The 21747-nt window shown below is 45.7% G+C and overlaps 1 protein-coding gene across 1 annotated transcript in view; it reads right to left on the bottom strand.

The window, feature by feature from the left end:
* Window positions 1-3747: 3747 nt before the first annotated feature.
* The window catches only part of LATS2 (large tumor suppressor kinase 2), a 90128-nt gene continuing 72128 nt past the window's right edge, over window positions 3748-21747 (bottom strand). The window contains exons 4-8 of the mRNA XM_055245030.2: window positions 18882-20293; window positions 14190-14772; window positions 12429-12611; window positions 10625-10731; window positions 3748-6077 (exon numbers count right to left, since the gene is read on the bottom strand). Coding sequence (XP_055101005.1) covers window positions 5583-6077; window positions 10625-10731; window positions 12429-12611; window positions 14190-14772; window positions 18882-20293 — 2780 coding nt within the window. The 3' untranslated portion in view covers window positions 3748-5582. The remainder of the gene's footprint in view (window positions 6078-10624; window positions 10732-12428; window positions 12612-14189; window positions 14773-18881; window positions 20294-21747) is intronic.

Raw genomic sequence — 21747 nt, 5'->3', positions numbered from 1 at the left:
GCAGTGGCGCGATCTCGGCTCACTGCAAGCTCCGCCTCCTGGGTTCACGCCATTCTCCTGCCTCAGCCTCTCCAAGTAGCTGGGACTACAGGCGCCCGCCACCACGCCCGGCTAACTTTTTGTATTTTTTTAGTAGAGACGGGGTTTCACCGTGGTCTCGATCTCCTGACCTCGTGATCCGCCCGCCTCGGCCTCCCAAAGTGCTGGGATTACAAGCGTGAGCCACCGCGCCCGGCCAATTTTTCTTCTTTTCTAAGGTGAATAAGCTCATTTTGTCCACTCAGTGTAGGCTTCTGTTGGAAATGGAAGATTCTCTTATAAAGGAAAAGCTTTTTTTAACTGATGGAAAAAGATTTAACAGGATTAATAATATCAGCATAAGGATCACTTGAGCCCAGGAGTTCAAGACCAGCCTGGGCAACACAGGGAGTCCCTGCATCTACAAAAAAAAAAAAAAAAAAAATATGGCAGTGCACACCTGTAGTCCCAGCTACCCAGCTACTTGAGAGGCTGAGGTGGGAGGATCACTTGAGTCCAGGAGGTCAAGGCTGCACTGAGCCATGTTCATCCTACTGCATTGCAGCCTGGGTGACAGAGCAAGAACCTGTCAAAAAAAAAACAAAAAAAACCCAGCATAGTACTACTTACAAATATTGACTTAATATCAAAGATTTTTTTGATTATGCTAATTTTTTTTTCTTTTTTTGAGACAAAGTCTCACTCTGTAGCCCAGGCTGGAGTGCAATGGCATGATTTCAGCTCACTGCAACCTCTGCCTCCCGGGTTCAAGCAATCCTCCAGCCTCAGCCTCCCGAGTAGCTGAGGCTACAGGTGTGTGCCACCACACCCAGCTAATTTTTGTATTTTAGTAGAGACTGGGTTTCACCATATTGGCCAGTCTGGTCTTGAACTCCTGACCTTAGGCGATCCACCTGCCTCGGCCTCCCAAAATGCTGGGATTACAGGTGTGAGCCACCATGCCTGGCCTAATTTTTGTATTTTTAGTAGAGATGGGGTTTCCCCATATTGCCCAGACTGGTCTTGAACACCTGGGTTCAGGCGATCCGCCTGCCTCAGCCCCACAAAGTGCGGGGATTACAGGCATGACCCATGGTGCCTGGCCTTCCCTACTTTTACAAGGCAATAAGTTAGCCTGTTCTTTAGTGGAATGGTCCCCAACATTTTTTGGCACCAGGGACCAGTTTTGTGCAAGACAATTTTTCCATGGATGGGGGAGGGATGGTTTCAGGATGAAACTCTTCCACCTCAGATCATCAGGCATTAGATTCTCATGAGTGCACAACCTAGATCCCTCATATGTGCAGTTCACAACAGGGTTTGTGCTTCTATGACAACCTAATGCACTGCTGATCTACTGATCTAACAGGAGGTGGAACTAAGGAGTCATGCTCACTCACCCACCACTCACCTCTTGCTGTGCAGCCCCGTTCCTAACAGGCCATGGACTGGTACCAGTCAGTAGCCCGGGTGCTGGGGACCCCTGCTTTAATGGATGCTGGACTAAGACAAAGATTCCTGGATCAGAGACAAAGGACTTTATTTTTCATAGCACGGCAAGCAGCATGTTTGCATCAGTTTCCCCTTGTTCCCAAGTCCCACTGGGGCAATGTGGAAGACTCAGATGGGTTCTGCTGAGGTATACTAAGCTTGGGGAATCTTTTTTTATATCAAGCAGCAAGCAAACTTGCTCTTTGTCTTGGAGAGAGACATCATCTTACCCCTTAAAGTTGCTCACTACAAATCCAATCCTGAGAAATGGCTCAGAGAAAGAGCAGTCAGGCCTTATCTTCTTGGCATATTCAGCAAAGTGTGCATGAGGGAGCCGGGGAGAAATTGCTCACATCTGCACAGGGAAATGTGGCAATAAACCTTGCAAATACACCTTACTTTTGACCTAAGAATTGCACCTCTAGGAATCTGTCCCACATAATTACTTTCACGTACACAAATGATGGTTATAAGAGTTTATTTATTCTAACATTGTTTATAATAGGAAAAGGTCAGAAACAACTAAATGTCTAGCCATATGGGACCAGTTTGATTATAATACCCTCACAATGGAATACTATGCAGTAAGAATAAAAAAATCAATTTCTTTATGTGCTGCTATATAGAGTGCCAAGACATACTGTCAAGTGAAGAAAACAAATGCAGAAAAATATGCATAATATTCTCTCATTTCTGTAAGAGGCAAAAAGTACACAATACATTTCTTCTTGTACATAAACTTTCATTCCTCTAAGAATGCCCAATATATTGTTAATAATATCATTTGTTGTCTGTGGGGAGGTGAATTGAATGACTGAAGTGAAGGAGACTTTTTTTGTGTATCACTTTTATATGTTTTGATTTTTTTTTTTTTTTTTTTTGAGACAGTCTTGCTGTCTCCCAGGCTGGAATGCAGTGGCGCAATCTCAGCTCACTGCAACCTCTGCCTCCCGGGTTCAAATGATTTTCCTGCCTCAGCCTCCTGAGTAGCTGGGATTACAGGTGCACACCACCATGTGCAGCTAATTTTTGTATTTTTAGTGGACATGAGGTTTCACCATTTTGGCCAGGCTGATCTCGAACTCCTGACTTCAGGTGATCTGCCCACCTTGGCCTCCCAAAGTGCTGGGATTACAGGTGTGAGCCACCGTGCCCGGCCAGCGTTTTGATTTCTAAACCATGTGACTGTACCTATTTAAGGTATACAAACTCTTATATTTTCCAGATTTCTGATACCATCAATCTTTATCATCTATTTATCTATATTCTTTGAGACAGTTTGTCTCTTCTTGCCCAGGCTGGAGTGGAGTGGCACAATCTCAGCTCTCTGTAACCTCCGCCTCCTGGGTTCAAGTGATTCTCCTGCCTCAGCCTCCCAAGTAGCTGGGACTACGGGCGTACACCACCCACAACCGGCTAATTTTTTTGTATTTTTAGTAGAGACAGTTTCACCATGTTGGTCAGGCTGGTCTTGAACTCCTGACCTCAGATGATCCACCCGCCTTGGCCTCTGAAAGTGCTGGGATTACAGGCATGAGCCACTGCACCCAGTCTATTTTTTTAAGACGGAGTCTTGTTCTGTGGCCCAGGCTGGAGTGCAGTGGTGCAATCTCAGCTCACTGCAACCTCCGCCTCCCAAGTTCAAGCAATTCTCCCTGCCACGGCCTCCTGAGTAGCTGGGATTACAGGTACCCACCACCCACCCAGCTAATTTTTGTATATTTAGTTATTTAGTAGAGACAGCGTTTCACCATGTTGGCCAGGTTGGTCTTGAACTCCTGACCTCAGGTGATCTGCCAGCCTCAGCTTCCCAAAGCGCTGGGATTACAGGTGTGAGCCACCGCACCAGGCCTCATCAACAATTTAAAATGAAAGGTCAGGGGCTGTAACTGTCCTCTCAGTTTAACATATTATGCTGGGGAATTAGCTCTTATTCATGATTTATTTGATCACCCACCATATTTATTTGATATCCCACTTAAGCCACTCAGTAATCCTAATGAGGCATATTTTGTTCCCATTTTACGTTACGTTGGTCACAGAACCACAGGCTGATTTGGACTTCATGTGTCTACCTGGAAAGCCTGCTTTTCCACACCCCAAGCCATTCCTGAGACAGCCCTGTCTGTGCTGTGCAACCCTGGCTCATGTGTCACAGGGGAAGCATGGGGGAGTTACAACACGCTGAGAGAGGCAAGGACTTACAAACTCCAGTAAGACATGACACCAACTACAGGATTTGGATTCAAAATTTTAATAATAAATTGTGCCAGTAGAAGCTTTTCAAAGGCAATGATATATCAATAAATAATAGTTAAACTGAGTTCCTGAGAAAGAACCTAGCACATGAAAGTATGTCAGAGCGCTGTGAGTAACAACATGGCACGACTATAAAATAGAGAGAATACTGACAGTCACGACGACAGGCACAGCAGACTTCAGAGTATGCCACTCACACAAATGTAAACCAGTACACAGGAATCTTTATTTTTTTAGTTTAAACATTGCTAAACTTCTAAATGTTGTTGCCTAGATATATACTAAGTAATGGATACATTATGCTAAGAACTTCAAGGAAAAATATGTGGAATAATATAATGAAAATTATGAAGCATCAGATTTTTTTAAAAAGCAAAAAAGAATCGAACTTTTTACTCAAATATAAATCACTTTAAATAGGAATCATACTAATTTGAAATAAGGAATATTGTGTTTATCTGTGTGTGTGTGTGTGTACACGCACATACATCTATATTTCTAAGAAAATACGTATGGCTTACTTTTTATTCCAATGTTATTTTGAAGAATCTTTGCTTTCTTACAAAGGTTAGAAATATGTATTGTTTAAACCAAGTTAAGATTTGACACTTCAAAGCACACTAAAAGAACAAAAAAAAAGTGAGAGAACCATTAGATCACTCAGTTTCCTGACGGTAACAGAAGAAAACAGGACTAAGAACGTTCACTGAAGCTTTCAGTGTGGGCAGTCTGTCAGTAAAAAGGTAAGTAGTAGGGTCAGAGGTATGGCATTCCACATACCAGCTCTACCAAGAATGAAAGAGCATACGGACTAGAGAAATGGACGTGTGTCCGTGATTAAACTTTTTTGGCATAGCTGTATTAATCCCTTTTGATGTACATAAGTTCAGTATATGACAAATGTTTCAGTCCCCCCCACCCCCCACACAGAGAATCCAATCACACCCAAGACACACACACAAATCACTTCTCAGTTACACATCTGCATTTCTTTAACAAAACAGTAAGAGATACAATCATAGCGAAGAGGTCACCCGCACAATACATTATCAGCACACTGTCTAGAACACCTCATTTAAAGACACTAAGTAAGAACATATTCACAGGACCTGCTGTGAATGGCAAGATACGGTAATTTTATAATAGAGAAACTCTGCTCGTGCAGTACTCTCCACACACCAGACGTCGGAAATCACAGCCACATCATCACCCTGCTCACACTTCCTATTATACTAGATATGCAAAAAGCCAAAAAAAAGCAGCTTTTAACATTGTATCATTATATCACAATTTTGAAATGTGGGAAAAAAAAAAAAAAACATTGTGTGGATAAAATGGTCTCCGTGACATTGAGCAGAGTGTTATCTTTTTTTTTTTTTTTTTACATTATTGCACAGAGATTTCTCATCAAATGTTCTTCAGTTTTTGTCTTTTCCTAAACGTGAATAAGTGCTATGGATAAAATACAAATGTAGAAAATAACAGCAGCATGATTTGTCAAAGTTAATCCCTATAATTTAGTAAGAAAAAATGGATATAAACAAAATAAGTGCTCTTTCTAAACTGTACTAAATTTTCAAAAATATTGTTTTAATGCAGTGAAGGTCCTGAAAAGCCTATTGAAAGCAACGCTGAGTCCTGTTTTCAAAAGTGTCTTATTTGGGTTTTCTTGGTGAAGACCAGAATTTCAAGTGAAGTAATCGACGGACTAATTTAAAACAAAACAGCCCTCGGCTTCCCTATTGGCCTGTGAGGGCACCGGCTCCGGGACCCTGACCTGGGAGCAGCGAGTGGTGGGGGTGCCTGGCCCCCATCTACACGTACACAGGCTGGCAGCCTTCAGTCTGATCCACCAGATCAGAGGTTTCTAAATCTGAGTTCTCAGCCTGTGAAGCTTCTGCTCCTGAAGGCTTTGGGCATCGAAAGGGGTAGCCATTGTCATCAAAGAACCTTCGGAAGGTGAACTCGTAAAATGCGTGCTCTGGATGCTTGTTACTGGGCGAGGTGAGTGTGTCCCAGGCCTTGGCGCTACCTTCGCTGGCATCGTTCCAAGGGCTTTCTTCATCTACAGGGTCGAAATTCGAGGTGTCCATGGGGTGGCTGATGGTGGGAACGTAGGGGGCTGGCTGCTTCCGGATGTCACTGGAGAAGTCAATGGTGCTGAAGAAGGGGTGGGCCTTCAGGTCATCCGCCCCATTCCGCCCCAGGCGGTGGTCTGCGGAGCAGCACAGCTTCGTGATGAGGTCCCTGGCCTCAGGGCTCAGCTTCACCTGGGCTGGAATGTGGAGCGTGTTCTCCCAGTTGATCACCTGAGGAAACAACAGAACCAACAGGTTAGCTTCTCCTCACATCTTGGGCAGTTCTGGGACAGCATGTGATGGCGTGACTTTCAAATAAGTTTAGTTTCACAATAGGAGAGGAGTTCGAATAGACACAAGCAGCAGTTGTTGATCTCAGCAGCCATAAAAAGTGTCATTTCAGTCGATGGCTCACAGCCTGAGGCCAGGATGACCAGTCAAATACAGACAAAAAGATACCGATTTTCTTCTCCCAGAAATACTGTTTAGCCAAAGAATTTTGTGCTTTCCACAAAAATGAAGAGAATGATGGTCTACAAGTTATTTCTTTCTTTCTTTATTTTTATTTTTTTGAGATGGAGTCTCGCTCTGTCACCCAGGCTGGAGTGCAGTGGCGCGATCTTGGCTCACTGCAACCTCCGCCTCCTGGGTTCAAGCGATTCTCCTGCCTCAGCCTCCCGAGTAGCTGGGATTATAGGCGCCCGCCACCACACCCGGCTGATTTTTGTATTTTTAGTAGAGACAGGGTTTCACCACGTTGGCCAGGCTAGTCTTGAACTCCTGACCTCAGGTGATCAGCTAAAGTTATTTCTTTAGCTATGGCAATGGCTTTCTGTCAAACCATCATGGCACTCATTCAAATACTTATTGTGGTCAAAAAATGGCCAACCGGGGTTTTGAAAAACAAAAAGGAAAAATCTCATAGAGAAGAATAAAGCTGACTGACCCCATGTGACCTTACATGCTCAACTGCACAAACCAGCCATCTGGACGTTCAGTAAATGCACTTGTTGTAGAGATGTGTCTACTGTGAAGACAAAACCTAGGGGACTTCTTTATTGTTTACACTTAGAATCAGGAGGAAACAAGGCCAACATGACTGGCTACCAGCTGGGGTGATGGGACAGCAGATAAGACATGGAAGTTAGTGGGTGTGTGGGTGGGAGGCTTGGTTTGAACCTAAGTAGTTGTTTTCATAGAGCTAAAACTGTAGAGCTCCTAGAAGAAAACATAGGGTGAAATCTTCATGATACTGAGTTTGGCAATGGTTTCTTAGACATGCCACCAAAAGCACAGGGAATAAAAGAAAAAAATTGGACTGCATAAAAACTTAAAACTTTTGTGCATCAAAGGACATTACTGTTAGCAAAAAGGCAACAAAATGGAAGAACAGATTTCAAAACATATATTTGAAAAGGGGTTAGTACCCAGAGAAAATACAGAACTCCTACAACTCAACAACAATAACAAAACCAAATAACTTGATTTAAAAAGGGTAATGGACTTGAGGAGATATTTCCAAAGATATACAAATGACCAATAAGGACATGAAAATAAGCTCAATATAATTAATCACTAGGGAAATACAACTCAAAACCACAATGAGATACCACCTTACATCCCCTAGGGTGGCTACTACTTAAAAAAAACAAAAACAGGAAAATACTTATTGAGGATGTAGGGAAACTGAACACTCAGCCACTGCTGGTGGGAATGTAAAATGGTGCAGCCACTATGGCAAACAGTTTGGGAGTTCCTCAAAAAGTTAAACACGGAACGACCATATAATCCGGCAATCCCACTTTCTGGTTTATATCCAAAAGAAACAGAAGCAGGGACTCATACAGTGGAATATTATTCCACCTTAAAAAGGAAGCTACGACATGGATGAACCCTGAGGACGTTACGCTAAGTGAAATAAACTAGACACAAAAAGACAAATACTGCATGACTCCACTTACAAGATGTCCCAAGGTCAGGTACAGTGGCTCACACCTATAATCTGAACATTTGGGGAGGTCGAGGTGGGTGGATAACTTGAGGTCAGGATTTTGAAACCAGCCTGACCAACATGATGAAGCCGCATCTCTACTAAAAATACAAAAATTAGCTGGTGTTGTGGCAGGCACCTGTAATCCCAGCTGCTTGGGAGGCTGAGGCATGAGAACCTGGAAGGCAGAGGTTGCAATGAGCCAAGATTGTGCCACTGCACTGCAGCCTGGGATACAGAGCAAAACTCTGTCTCAAAAAAAAAAAAAAAAAAGAAGTCCTCAGCATAACCAAACTCACAGAGACAGGAAGCAGAAGAGAGGCGAGCAGGCGCTGAAATGGAGAGTGGGGAGTTTCTGTTTAATGGGTTTGGGATGATTAACACATTTGAAAATAGAGGGTGGTAGCCGGGCGTGGTGGCTCACGCTTGTAATCCCAGCAGTTTGGGAGGCCGAGGCGGGCGGATCACGAGGTCAGGAGATCGAGACCACGGTGAAACCCCGTCTCTCCTAAAAATACAAAAAAATTAGCCGGGCGTGGTGGCGGGCGCCCGTAGTCCCAGCTACTCGGAGAGGCTGAGGCAGGAGAATGGCGTGAACCCGGGAGGCGGAGCTTGCAGTGAGCCGAGATTGCGCCACTGCACTCCAGCCTGGGCGACAGAGCGAGACTCCATCTCAAAAAAAAAAAAAAAAAAAAAAAAGAAAAGAAAATAGAGGGTGGTGATGGTTGCACAATATTGTGAATGTACTTAATGTCACTGAATTATACACTAATTAAAAATGGTAAATAATTAAATAATTATCAAATAATTAGTGATTAAAATAATTAAAATGGTAAATTTTAATTTACCATTAAAATAATTAAATGGTAAATTTTATGTTATGTATATTTTACCAGAATAAAAAAATCTGAATTATCATGTGGGCAATTTAGTGAGTAGCTCAGCAATTCAATTAGGGTGCAGACAATGCCAGATTCCAATTTTACTGTTCCTAGAGTGAAATTAAGCCTTACTTTAGGGTTTTTCTATTTTTCTTTTTTCTTTTTTTGAAACAGTCTCACTCTGTCGTCCAGGTTAGAGGGCAGTGGCGTGATCTCGGCTCACTGCAACCTCTGCCTCCTGGGTTCAAGCGATTCTCCTGCCTCAGCCTCCCAAGTAGCTGGGACTACAGGCGCCCACCCCCAAGCCAGGCTAATTTTTTGTATTTTCAGTAGAGACGGGGTTTCACTATGTTGGCCAGGCTAGTCTCGATCTCCTGACCTCGTAATCTGCCCGCCTCCACCTCCCAAAGTGCTGGGTTTACAGGCATGATCCACTGCACCCAGCCTTACTAGACAGTTTTTCTAATTAAAGTTATTAATTTAGGCTCCCTGGTGGTCATGGCCACCACGGCATGTGAAAACTCCTAGGATTGTGTGTCAGTTGGTCTGTCCACAGAAGACCACAGATTCTTAATTCCAATTCTCAATTCAATCCTTACTAACTCATTTCAGAAAGCAAATGGCTGTCATTTTAAAACTAATAATTTAGTATTAAATGACTGACAGAATTATTTAACTACTTTGAATAAATATTAGGAATATGCATAACTAGCCTGACCACATAGCTGACAGTTTGTGAACAATGATATAATATCCAAATAAAGAAACTGATTTCTTTAGATACAGTTGACCCTTGAACAAGACAGTTTGAGGGCCACTTACACTAGCATTTTCTTCCACCTTTGCCACCCCTGAGACAGCAAGGCCAACGCCTCCCCTTCCTCAGCCCACTCCACATCAAGATGACAAAGATGGAGACCTTTATGATGATCCACTTTCAATTATTAAAATAGTAAACCTATTTTCTCTTCTTTATGATTTTTTTTCTTTAGACAGAGTCTCACTCTGTCACCCAGGCTGGACTGCAGTGGTGTGATCTCGGCTCACTGCAACCTCTGCTTCCTGGGTTCAAGTGATTCTCCTGCCTCAGCCTCCTGAGTAGCTGGGATTACAGGTGCACACCACCATGCTGGACTAATTTTTTGTATTTTCAGTAGAGATGGGTTTCACCATGTTGCCCAGGCTGGTCTTGAACTCCTGACCTCAGGTAATCTGCCCACCTTGGCCTTCCAAAGTGGTGGGATTATAGGCATGAGCCACTGCGCCCAGCCTATGATCCTTCCAAAGTAGTGGGATTACAGGCATGAGCCACTGCGCCTGGCCAGCATTTTCTGTTCTCTAGCTTGCTTTATTGTAAGAATACAGGATCTAATACATATAACATACAAAATATGTGTTCATTGACTCTATGTTACTGGTAAGGCTCCCAGTCAACAGGCTATTAGTAAAGTTTTTGGGGAGGTGAAAGTTATACGCAGATTTTTGACTGTGCAGGGGGGTTGGCACCCCAACCCCCCCTTATTGCTGAGGGGTCAACTGTAGTTCCTGGAGTTACATGTGTTCTCTGCAGGGCAAGTGTGGGTGGGGGAGACAGTGGATCTGCAGCACACCTTTGCTGATCCTCACTGTTCTTGCCTGGAAATAACAAGGTGGCAGATGGCCAAGGGTTTAATAGAATTTCAGATATTAAAATGGGTCCAATTCCATGGCTTTGCTTATCAAAATACAAAATTTAAAAACAGATAATAATTTAAAAAATAATGAGATTACTTTTAAAAATCCCATCCTATACAACTGCCATTCCTACCCTACTCAGAATAAGAGGGCAAATGCTGACCAAAGATTCATGGGTACATGAGAAAATCAGATGTCTACAGCAAGCAGATGCGAGGTTCCTCTCACATTACCTTCAGCTGGGTTTCTGTGGGAGTAGGTGCCAAAAAGGGCGGCTGCCCCACCAGCATCTCGAAGAGAATCACTCCAACACTCCACCAGTCACAGAGCTGAGTGTACCCTGCAAGACAAAGTTCACTCAATCCCTACACAGGCATGAATTGTCCTCCGAGGTGAATTTCATCAAGATGCTGAACATACAGATTTCCTGTTAAGTGGGAAAGTACGTTGAAGCATCACACTGTGCAGAGGATGGACCTATGTGAGTACCTGGATACTACTGGGTGGAGTGGTGGGGGGGGTGGCGGCCATGGCCGCTTAGGTTTTCGTATTTTTAATCATTGTAATAAGAAAATACTTTTTAATTTAAAAAGATTATTTTTATTGTTAGCAAATAGTTACTATCCAAAATTTCATGTTCTTAAAGATCACAAACAGAGGCACCAATTAAAACAACAAACTGAAAAACACAAAGTGCTATAACTCGTGAATAGTCAGGTGAGGGTCCAGGAGGGCTTGCTGGGGGGCTTCTAAGTCAGTTTTGGATGAAGCTGAAGAATACAGAGATGAGGAGGAGGTGGGCAAAACCCACCGGACGATTCACTGTAAGCCAAACACTCCTTGTGTGAGGCCCCTACAGAGCCGGGCCTTCCTCACGGGGCTCCCAGCTGTGCTGGGTCAGGGCTGGCCTCTGGGAGGCTGTAGGCTAGGCTTGTTTACCTTTCATTTTCTCCCACTTTTCCTTCAGAGCCTCATGACCTATCAAGCCAGGCTCATCTTCATGTCACCTAATCCTTGCTAAGTACAAACCGGGATGTTAAGAGGTCAGTCCGGGGGTGCCTGTAGCTGCATATGCCAGGGTAGACCCCTCAGGCCCCTCTGTTATCTCTCCATCCCACCTCTTCCTGTCCAAGTTTGGCAACAGAGGTTGCAGAAAAACCCCAAGCAATGGTTTCTTGAGAATGCTGCACGTGGCAGAGGGAAGTAGACATTCAATGGACACCAAGGTTATTCACAACCTCTCAAGGTCGTTATTGCTATGTCTGTGGTCTGAGAAGTTAAGTAACTTGTGCTGGATTACCACAGCTAGCAAAGAAAACCCAGACTTGAACTGGGTCTGGCTGGCTCCAAAGACTTTAAACAACATGGGACGGCAGGGGCTGCCTGTCTCTGGATTAATTACACAGAATCAGATCAACACCCCACCGTCACTGTGGACCATGCAGGATCACTGAAGGATTCCTCCTATACTGAACCAGATGTTGTATTTGATAGAATGAAGCATCCATCCAGGAGGCAAATGTTATGAGCACTAGTCATTTTACACAACTGGCACCTGCCACTTTTGCTTATGGTCTAGCAGGGAGAATGAGAGAAAAAGGATCTTCCAATGCTGTCACATAAGCACCCAGCTGCACACGGCACAACTCAGCCAGGAGCCTGAGACAGAAGTGAAAGCTAGAGCCCGGAAATATGTGGTCTGGGCAGACTGAGCGGAGGTCCTGTAGCCCTCAGAGTGGTTTCCATCATTTGACTGTGAAAATCAGGGCTGGAGTCATTCCCTTGGGTCTAGATAGAGCCCGAGGGCCAGCAGACACTGGTCTAATGGTGCATGTCTTCCAACCCCCTGAAGCAAGAGCACTTCCAGGACAGGAAGGAGGCTTGTATGTTGCGGAAATTAGTAGTTTTCAGGCTTCCATGAGGACAAAAATATGACTGGAAGCATTAGGTCCTGGAAAGCTAGAGCCAGGGAGACTCAGCTCACAGGTCTGAAGGGAAGGAGACCTCCCGCGGGGTGGCTGGCCGTGGCGCATGTACCTTTGCGGAGGAGCACCTCGGGTGCGATGTAGTTTGGAGTCCCCACCAGTGAATGTGCCAGGCACCTCTGGTGCTGCTTCCGCGCCCTCTGCTCTAGGGTCTTCAGCCTGTCCCCACACCGACAGTTAGACACATCGTCCCAGAGGTCGCTGGGCTCCATGCTGTCCTGTCTGACATGGCTCCCTTCACCCAGGAATCAGGGGTGGTGAAAGAAGAGAAGAAAATATAAAGTGAATTTTCACTCTTCAATAACTCAACACATCCACAGCTTAAAACAGCAAAGTCATTCCAATTAGCTCCTGACATATCAGGACATAAGTCCCCACTGAGCTGCTCCATACGGGCAGCCTGCTGTTCCTAGTTCAGAGACACAGGTGGTGAGGTTGGCGCTAGCACCAAGGTAGAAATGACGGTGAAGAATCATAGGACACCAGGCACCGTGCTGAGCTGGCAGGAAGGCACTGCAGGCAGGAGAGGCCGGAAGAACTGCGGGGACAGCACCCCTAGCACTTAGGCCATAATCAAAAGGTAACAACTGCCTGACACATGTTTTAAGATGAACATGGAAAACTTAGGAGGATTTAAACAACATGAACAAAGGTTACTTCAATGCCAGAAAATGAGAGTGAATTAAACGATTTAGAGTTAGTTTTGAGTTGGAGAAAAAAGACTAAGTGATGATATTAAAATAACTATTTCAAGAATCTGAGCCATAAAGAAGATAATAACCAGCTGTTTTTGGCTTTTCCAAATGGCAGAACTATAGGAAATGGAGTTCAATGATACACTACATAGATTCAGGTTGGCTATAAGAGAGGACTTCTTGGGAGGCTGTGACTCTTTTATTTATTTATTTTATTTTATTTTATTTGAGACGGAGTTTCGCTCTTGTTGCCCAGGCTGGGGTGCAATGGCGCGATCTCGGCTCACCGCAACCTCAGCCTCCCGGGTTCAAGCGATTCTTATGCCTCAGCCTCCCAGTAGCTGGGATTACTGGCACGCATCGCCACGCCCGGATAATTTTGTTATTTTTAGTAGAGACGGGGTTTCTCCACGTTGGTCAGGCTGGTCTCGAACTCCTGACCTCAGGTGATCCGCCTGCCTTGGGCTTCCAAAGTGCTAGGATTACAGGCGTGAGCCACCATGCCTGGCTGAATCTTTTATTTTTTAAGGCTTGCTTTAATGAGGCAGGTGATGGTTCCCCACAAAGGCCCTGTGACACCTTGTAGCCTACTGTCTTAAAAATATAGTAGGCCAGGCACGGTGGCTCACACCTGTAATCCCAGCACTTTGGGAGGTGGAAGCAGGCAGATCACCTGAGGCTGGGAGTTTGAGACCAGCTCGACCAACACGGAGAAACCCTGTCTCTACTAAAAATACAAAATTAGCCAGAGGTGATGGCACGTGACTGTAATCCCAGCTACTCGGGAGGCTGGAGGCAGGAGAATCACTTGTACCTGGGAGGCAGAGGTTGCGGTGAGCTGAGATCACGCCATTGCACTCCAGCCTGGGCAACAAGAGCGAAATTCTGTCTCAAAAAAAAAAAAAGTAAACCTGAAATCCACTAACTTAAAAAAAAATGCGTGTATCATACTATTCCTTTTGGAAGGGAAGGATGTCACACCAATTTATAAAATAATGGAGTGACAGACAAAAATTTCAAAATGATTAGGAGCCACTAGGATGGGAAATTTAGTTGCTTGCAATGGGGTTAGTGACATCTACACATAGAAAGTGCATGTGGCACACTTAAGACAATACCTTTCTGGTAATATTTGGAATTGTGAGTCCACCTGAACCCAGTGCAGAGGCCGAAATCTGTGAGTTTAATGTGACCATCCAGATCTATCAAAATGTTATCAGGCTTGATGTCTCGGTGGATGAAGCCCATCTTGTGGACACTCTCAATGGCCAAAGTCAGCTCTGCGATGTAGAACCGGGCCAGGTGCTCGGGGAAGACCTCCATCCGGATCAGCAGGCTCATCATGTCCCCACCAGGGATGTAGTCCATCACAAAGTACAGGCTGTCTTTGTCTTGGAAGGAGTAGTAGAGTTTGACCACCCACTCATTGTCTGCCTCGGCCAGGATGTCCCTCTCGGCCTTGACGTGGGCCACCTGATTCCGGTTCAGGACATCCTTTTTCCTTAGCGTCTTCATGGCGTACAGGGCGTGAGTGTCCACCTTACAAGCAAGGCACACTTCTCCAAAGGCACCGATCCCCAGGGTTTTGATTTTGACAAACATAGACTTGTCCATCTTGGCCCTCTTTAACCTGTTGTAATTAGACTCTTTCTGGTAGAGGATCTTCCGCATCTGCTCCTGCTCAGCTTCACAGAGTCCAGCCTGTGTAGAAGGAAAGGAAGGAGGAAGAATCACATTAGAGAAATCCCACGACAACAAATGACTGGGATGGGGATGCCCTGGAACTGAGAGGAACCCAGCTCGTTTTACAGAAAGGAGAACAGAGAAGAATGGGTCTCATATACTACAAAGCAAGGTAACAATTGGTTTTGTTTTGTTTTGTTTTTGAGACAGAGTCTCACTCTGTCGCCTAGGCTGGAAGAGTCTCACTCTGTCGCCTAGGCTGGAGTGCAGTGGCACAATCTCAGCTCACTGCAGCCTTCGCCTCCCGGGTTCCAGTGATTCTCCTGTCTCAGCCTCCCGAGTAGCTGGGACTACATGTGCCCGCCACCATGCCTGGCTAATTTTTGTATTTTTAGTAGAGACAGGGTTTCATCATGTTGGCCAGGCTGGTCTCGAACTCCTGACCCCAGGTGATCTGCCTGCCTTGGCCTCTCAAAGTGCAGGGATTACAGGCGTGAGCCACTGTGCCCGGCCAGTTTTGTTTTTTTATATCCATATATAGACATGAATCTGGAATGAAAAGTTAAGACAAAAAAGAGAGTTCTTTCTCTAGGAGACTTTTGGCTCTAAAAACTAAGGGAAACTTCTATTAACAAAAATCTGTGGAAAAGGGGACCACAGCATTCCTAGAACTCCAAGAGCCATCTAATCTTTCAGTAACTCAGGGAAAATGGGAAAGCAGGAAGAAAAGTCAATGATCAGCATACAAAAATCAGTAGCATACATTAGATAGACTTGCATACGGTGAGAGATAGGGTCTAGTTTCATTCTCCTGCATATGGATACCTGGATTTCTGTACACCAATAATGAATGCCATTTACAACAGCTATAAAAAAAATCTAGGAGTAAATTTAACCAAAGTGAAAGAGCTCTACAAAGAAAACTACAAAACACTGAAGAAAGAAACTGAAGAGGACACGAACAAATAAAAAGAGATCCCATGTTCACCGGCAGAAAGATTTAATATTGTTAAAATGACCATGCTACCCAAAGTAATCTACCAATTAAATGCAATCCCTATCAAAATACCAATGATATTTTTCACATTACTAGAAAAAACAATACTAAAGTTCACAGGGAGCCCAAATACTCAAAGCAATCCTAGGCAAAAAGAACAAAGTTGTTACCTGACTTCAAAATATATTACAAGCCTAGAGTAACCGAAACTGCATGGTATTGGTATAGACCAATGGAACAGAATAGAGAACCCAGAAATAAGTCCACGTATTTACAGCCACCTGATTTTTGACAACGGTGCCAAGAACGTACATTGAAAAAGAGACATGCTAGGAAAACTAGATATCCATATGCAGAAGAATGAAACTAGACCCCAATCTCTCACCATACAGGAATGTCAACTTAAAACAGATTAAAGACCTAGAAATAAGAACAGAGGCTATGAAAATATACTCTAGGACATTGGTTTGAGCAAAGATTTTTATGGCTAAAATCTCAAAAGCACAGGCAAAAAACCCCCAAATTAGACAAATGGGACTACATTAAGCTAAAAAGCTTCTGCAGAGCAAAGGAAACAACAGAGTAAAGAGGATACCTGTGTTGAACAGGAGAAAATATTCACAAACTATTCATCTGACAAAAGACTATTATTCAGAATATACAAGGAACTCAAACAACTCAACAGCAAAAAAAATATCAAATAATCCCATTAAAAAGTGAGCCAAAAGGCCAGGCACGGTGGCTCACGCCTGTAATCCCAGCACTTTGGGAGGCTGAGGCAGGCAGATTACTTGAGGTCAGGAGTTTGAGACCAGCCTGACTAACATGGTGAAACCCTGTCTCTACTAAAAATACAAAAATTAGCTGAGCATGGTGTTGCACACCTGTAGTCCCAGCTCTCAGGAGGCTGAGGCAGGAGAATAGCTTGAATCCAGAAGGCAGAGGTTGCAGTGAGCCGAGATTTCACCACTGCACTCCAGCCTGGGCGATAGAGCAAGACTCTGTCTTAATTAAAATAATAATAATAATAATCAGGCCAGGCGCGGTGGCTCACACCTGTAATCCCAGCACTTTGGGAGGCTGAGACAGGTGGATTATCTGAGGTCGGGAGTTTGAGACCAGCCTGACCAACATAGTGAAACCCTGTCTCTACTGAAAACATAAAACTAGCTGGGCATGGTGGCGCACGCCTGTAATCTCAGCTGCTCGGTAGGCTGAGGCAGGAGAATCACTTGAACCCAGGAGGCGGAGGTTGTGGTGAGCTGAGATCGTGCCATTGCACTCCAGCCTGGGCAACAAGAGCGAAACTCTGTCTCAAAAAGAAAAAAAAGTGAGCTAATGACCTGAATAGACACTTGTCAAAAGAAGATACACAAATGGCTAAGAGGTGCATGGAAAGATGCTCGTTAAACATCAGGGAAATGCAAATGAAAACCACAATGAAATATAATCTCTCCCCAGTTAGAATGACTATTATCAAAAAGGAAAAAAAAAAGAAACTAAAAATAGAACTACCATACAATCTACCAATCCCACTATTGGGTATTTATCTAAAGGAAAGGATATCAGTATATCAAAGGGATACCTGCACCCCATGTTTATTGCAGCACTATTCACAACAGTAAAAATATGGAATCAACTTAAGTGTCCATCAACTGATGAAGGGATAAAGAAAATGTGGTCTACACCACGGGATACTATTCAGCCATAAAAAAGAATGAAATCCTGTCATTTGGAGCAACATGAATGGAACTGGAGGTCATTATGTTAAGTGAAATAAGCCAGAAACAGAAAGTTCAGTAAGAACACCACACATTGTTACTGATATGTGGGAGCTAAAATAATTGATCTCATAGAGGTAGAGAGCAGAATGTTAGTTACCAGAGGTGGGAAAGGGTGTGTGTGTGTTAAGGGGAGATGAGAGGTTAATTGGTGCAAACATACAGCTGGATAGAAGGAACAAACTCTAACTAGCATGACTATGGTTAGTAAAAATGTATTCAGTACTTCAAAATAACTAGAAGAGAGGACTTGAAATGTTTCCAACACAGAAATGATAAATACACCAGGCAATGGATACTCTAAATACCTTGACTTGATCATTACATATCCTATGCATGTAACAAAATATCACGTTTCCCACAAATATACAAATACTATGTATAAATAAAAAATAAACGGCTGGGCGTGGTGGCTCATGAGTGTAATTCCAGCACTTTGAGAGGCCGAGGTGGGCAAATCACCTGCGGTCAAGAGTTCGAGACCAGTCTGACCAACATGGCGAAATCCCATCTCTACCAAAAATAAAAAAAATGGCCGGGCATGGTGGTAGGCACCTGTAATCTCAACTACTCGGAACGCTGAGGCAGGAGAATCGCTTGAACCCAGGAGACGGAGGTTGTAGCGAGCCAAGATCGCGCCATTGCACTCCAGCCTGGGTGACAAGAGCAAGACTCCGTCTCAAAAAAAAATTAAAAAATAAAAAATAAAAATAAAAAAATAAACACAAATGAAAAGTGTATCTTTAAAAAAATCAGTGAATATGGGACACTGAAAAGAACACAAATCTGGTTTTTAGGCTTTGGAATTACTGGCTTTGTGTGATTTAAATCTGTTACATTTTAATTTAAATAATTTCATCAATAATTACCTTCTTCAGCACTTCAGTGTCAACTAAGGTATACTTAAATCATTAGTTACTAATTAAACACTTAAAAGAATAAATGGAATCACTACTAGATACATTTTTCTTCCAAAATCCCACAATATCAATTTACAAAATCTTAAACTTTGTTTCTACTCATTCAAATGTTCTATTTTTAATCCATGATGAATTTTGTTAAGCGAGGACATACCCTAAAACTTAATTTGCTAATTTACCTACAATGTAAATTGTAGATTACCTACATTACGCTGGCTACATTATGCACAGCTATCTCTGATTCTTCAGAAGAGTCAAGGGGAAAGGAGAAAGGGAGGTCACACCATTTGCAACTTCTCCAAGTTGTTGGCCCCAGAACCAGACTGTTGCCCGTTAGCCATGTTGATCAGAAAAGGGATTGTGCGTGCTTCCTATCGCCAGTAGAGGGAAGAGCCGGGAACAAATAGTAAAAACGAAGTGGGAAATTACTTTGGCCATTTCTTGCTCCAGCTGCAGCCTCCGGTTAACCTTCTGCTGGTAGGTTTTGATGACATTCTCCACATGCTGCTCCATGAAGAACTTAAAGGCGTATGGCGAGTAGCTCTTGATGCGTGACTCTCTCTTCTCTTCGTCTCTGCTGTTTTTGCGGACGGGAACGGGAGAGGTCTGAATCTGCTTTTTATCCTTTCCGCCTTTGTCCCCCTTGGCGCTTTTACGGCTCTTGTCGCCGCCCTCGGGATCGCTGGGGCCCGCACGGAGGCTCTGCTCCATGCCCGCGCACAGGCTGTCCAGGTCGTACTGCTCGGACTTGCTGCGCAGCAGCAGGTGCTTCGGGTAGGGCGGAGGCGGGCACCTCCGGTCTGGGCCTCCGTACTCCACGTCCAGCGGGTAGGCGCCTGCGCCGCCCAGCGCCAGGGCATGCTCCTCCTTGGCGTCCAGGCCCTCCGCGGCCGGGGCGGGGGCCGGGGCAGGCGCGGGCACCCAGGCGGGGTGCGAGGGCCCCACAGCCGTCTGCGGCTCCGGCCTCAGCACACGCACGCTCTTCACCGGGTGCAGGATGTGCGCGGCCGTGACAGCTGTCACGGTGTTGGGGGCGGGTAGGGAGGGCTCGGCCTTGCCGGGCGCACCCGGCCGCGGCTGGTGGCTGTTGAAGGAGTTGGTCCTGCTGGGCACTGGGCAGTCAGGCCGGAAGGCCACGTGTGCGCGCGGCGGCGCCTCCAGGCCCGGCTTCTGCAGGGAGTCCCGGCGGGCCAGGGTGGCAGCCGGCCACTGCTGGACGGAGGTGCTGCTCAATTCATACAGGTCCACGTTGAGGCTGTTCCGCGAGGGAGTGAGCAGGCTCTGCGGGGGGCTGTCGCTGGCGAACACCTGGCTGCGGGAGCCCAGCACATGCAGCTGGTGGGCCGTGGGGCCGGCCTGCTTGTGGTGCGGGTGCGGCACGTAGAGCCCGGCGGCAGGTGGTGGGAAAGCGAGGCCGGCACCTGGCGGTCCTCCCTGGCCCTTTGCGGGCAGGCTGGCGTAGCCCCCGGTCTCCGGTGGCGTCTTGCTCTGGAAGGAGGGGCTGCGCTGCACTCCGTAGCCCAGGGGTTCCCCAGGCACCAGCAGGTGTGGCCGGCCATAGTGCGCGCCCTGCAGCGGGAAGTGTGCCCCTGCTGCCTCTACGCTGGCACCGTAGCCCTTGGGTGGGTGCTGGTGCTGGTGGCCGGGCCCGTGGGGGCCGACTCCGGGGAAGAGGTAGTCCACGTATGGCCGCGGCATCTCCTCTAGCGCCGTGGGGCCGTCGGCGCCGAAGCTTGGGCCCTCATAGGGGGCACCGCTCAGCTGGTGGTAGGACGCGAACGAATCGCCGGTTCCTTCGAAGCTGGGCCTCCGCGTCACTGGGGTTGGCATGAGCCCCTTTCCTGCAGTGGAAAAAACAGGAAGACAGCATCAGAGTGGGTGTGATCAGTGGGTTCTGGCACTTTCAGGCTGGTCCCCACTCTAGCGCTGCCCTCGGGGCTAAGGGTCTTGAACCCTGGGCCCTGACGTGCTGCATTCTGCCTAGCACAGGGTCAGTGGACTCCTCTCTGCCCTGCCAGCAAGACCAGTTGCCCTAATGTGTTAGCAGAGTGGAGACAAGCTGGAGGGCACATGGGAGGGCCAAGGGCAGAAGAGAAGACCGCGTCCACATCCTGAGGTGCATCCTTGCCCCCTGGGGACCGCACTGGGGTCACTCTCCTGTCAGGCTAGGGATCCGTCTGCATAGCCAGCTTTGTTTTCAAAACCCTTTCATGCCCAAATTGTGGGAGGCTGAGTTTACCACCGCATGGTTCCCAAAGCGCTGCTCCCTCACAGAAAGGGCAGAACTGTATCCACTGTGCAGCAGCTGCTCCACTTCTCTTTCACCTCTTTTCCAAATTAAAAGATTTTCTAGTTTTTTTGTCTATATTAAAACAAAGCAATATATACACAATAATAAAAACCACACAAAACCCCTCTACAAATATCCAGATTTCATCTGCTGCTACCTTAATCCTGACCTCCATTTTCAACATTTCATCTGAAACAGACACCGGAAGGAAGGTCAAAGGCTCCTTTCATTTCTTTAGGCCAACTGCTCCACTTGGCTCGACTTAGCAGAGGGTGCTGAAGGGTAGAAAGGCTGTGCCTTGCCCACAGGAAGACCACCCCGATACCTGGCAGAGTGAAGGCCCTGACAGCCTGGCACTGAGCAAAGGTCACAGGCACACCAAGGCTTTGTTTTCCCTGGGCCCAGAAGACGTCAGCGAATAGACACACCAAAGGCAAGTGCAGAGGGAAATCAGCACGGAACATGGGCCTGGCCTTCCCTTTGAGCTATGCTCTAAGGCCTCAAAACTGGAAGAATTCTGACATGGATGGCCAGCTGGGGGCTATTTAAGGAAGTTCCTTCTCTTAAGAAGAAAACAAAAATGTGTGTCCTTTTAACAAGGGAGATATAACTTACAAAGGTGAGATTTTTCTCACCCACCACATGAAGTAGGTTTTATCCAAGGTCTTCCACAAAATAGGGAAAACTCTTGCTAATTACTAGGAATTTTTTTTTTTTTTTTTTTAAATACAGACGAGGTCACCCTCTGTTGCCCAGCCTGGTCTCCAACTCCTGCCTCCATCCTCTGGCCTCAGCCTCCCAAAGAGTTGGGATTATACAAAACAAACAAAACAAAACAAAACAACACCAGGCCAGACAATGTTGGGATTACAGGCTTGAGCCACTGCGCCTGGCCATGAATCCTTTATCACACCCCAGGGGCCTCAGGTACCAATCACAGGGCCCATGTGCTTGCTCCATCTTGGGAAAGTAACATTCATCCATAGCCAGTAAAAGGCAAGGATT

The sequence above is a fragment of the Symphalangus syndactylus genome, chromosome 15 (genome assembly GCF_028878055.3).
Source record: "Symphalangus syndactylus isolate Jambi chromosome 15, NHGRI_mSymSyn1-v2.1_pri, whole genome shotgun sequence".
In the NCBI taxonomy this organism is placed as follows: domain Eukaryota; kingdom Metazoa; phylum Chordata; class Mammalia; order Primates; family Hylobatidae; genus Symphalangus; species Symphalangus syndactylus.
The sequence above is the reverse complement of the archived record's forward strand: the minus strand, read 5'-3'. Positions and strand labels throughout refer to the sequence as shown.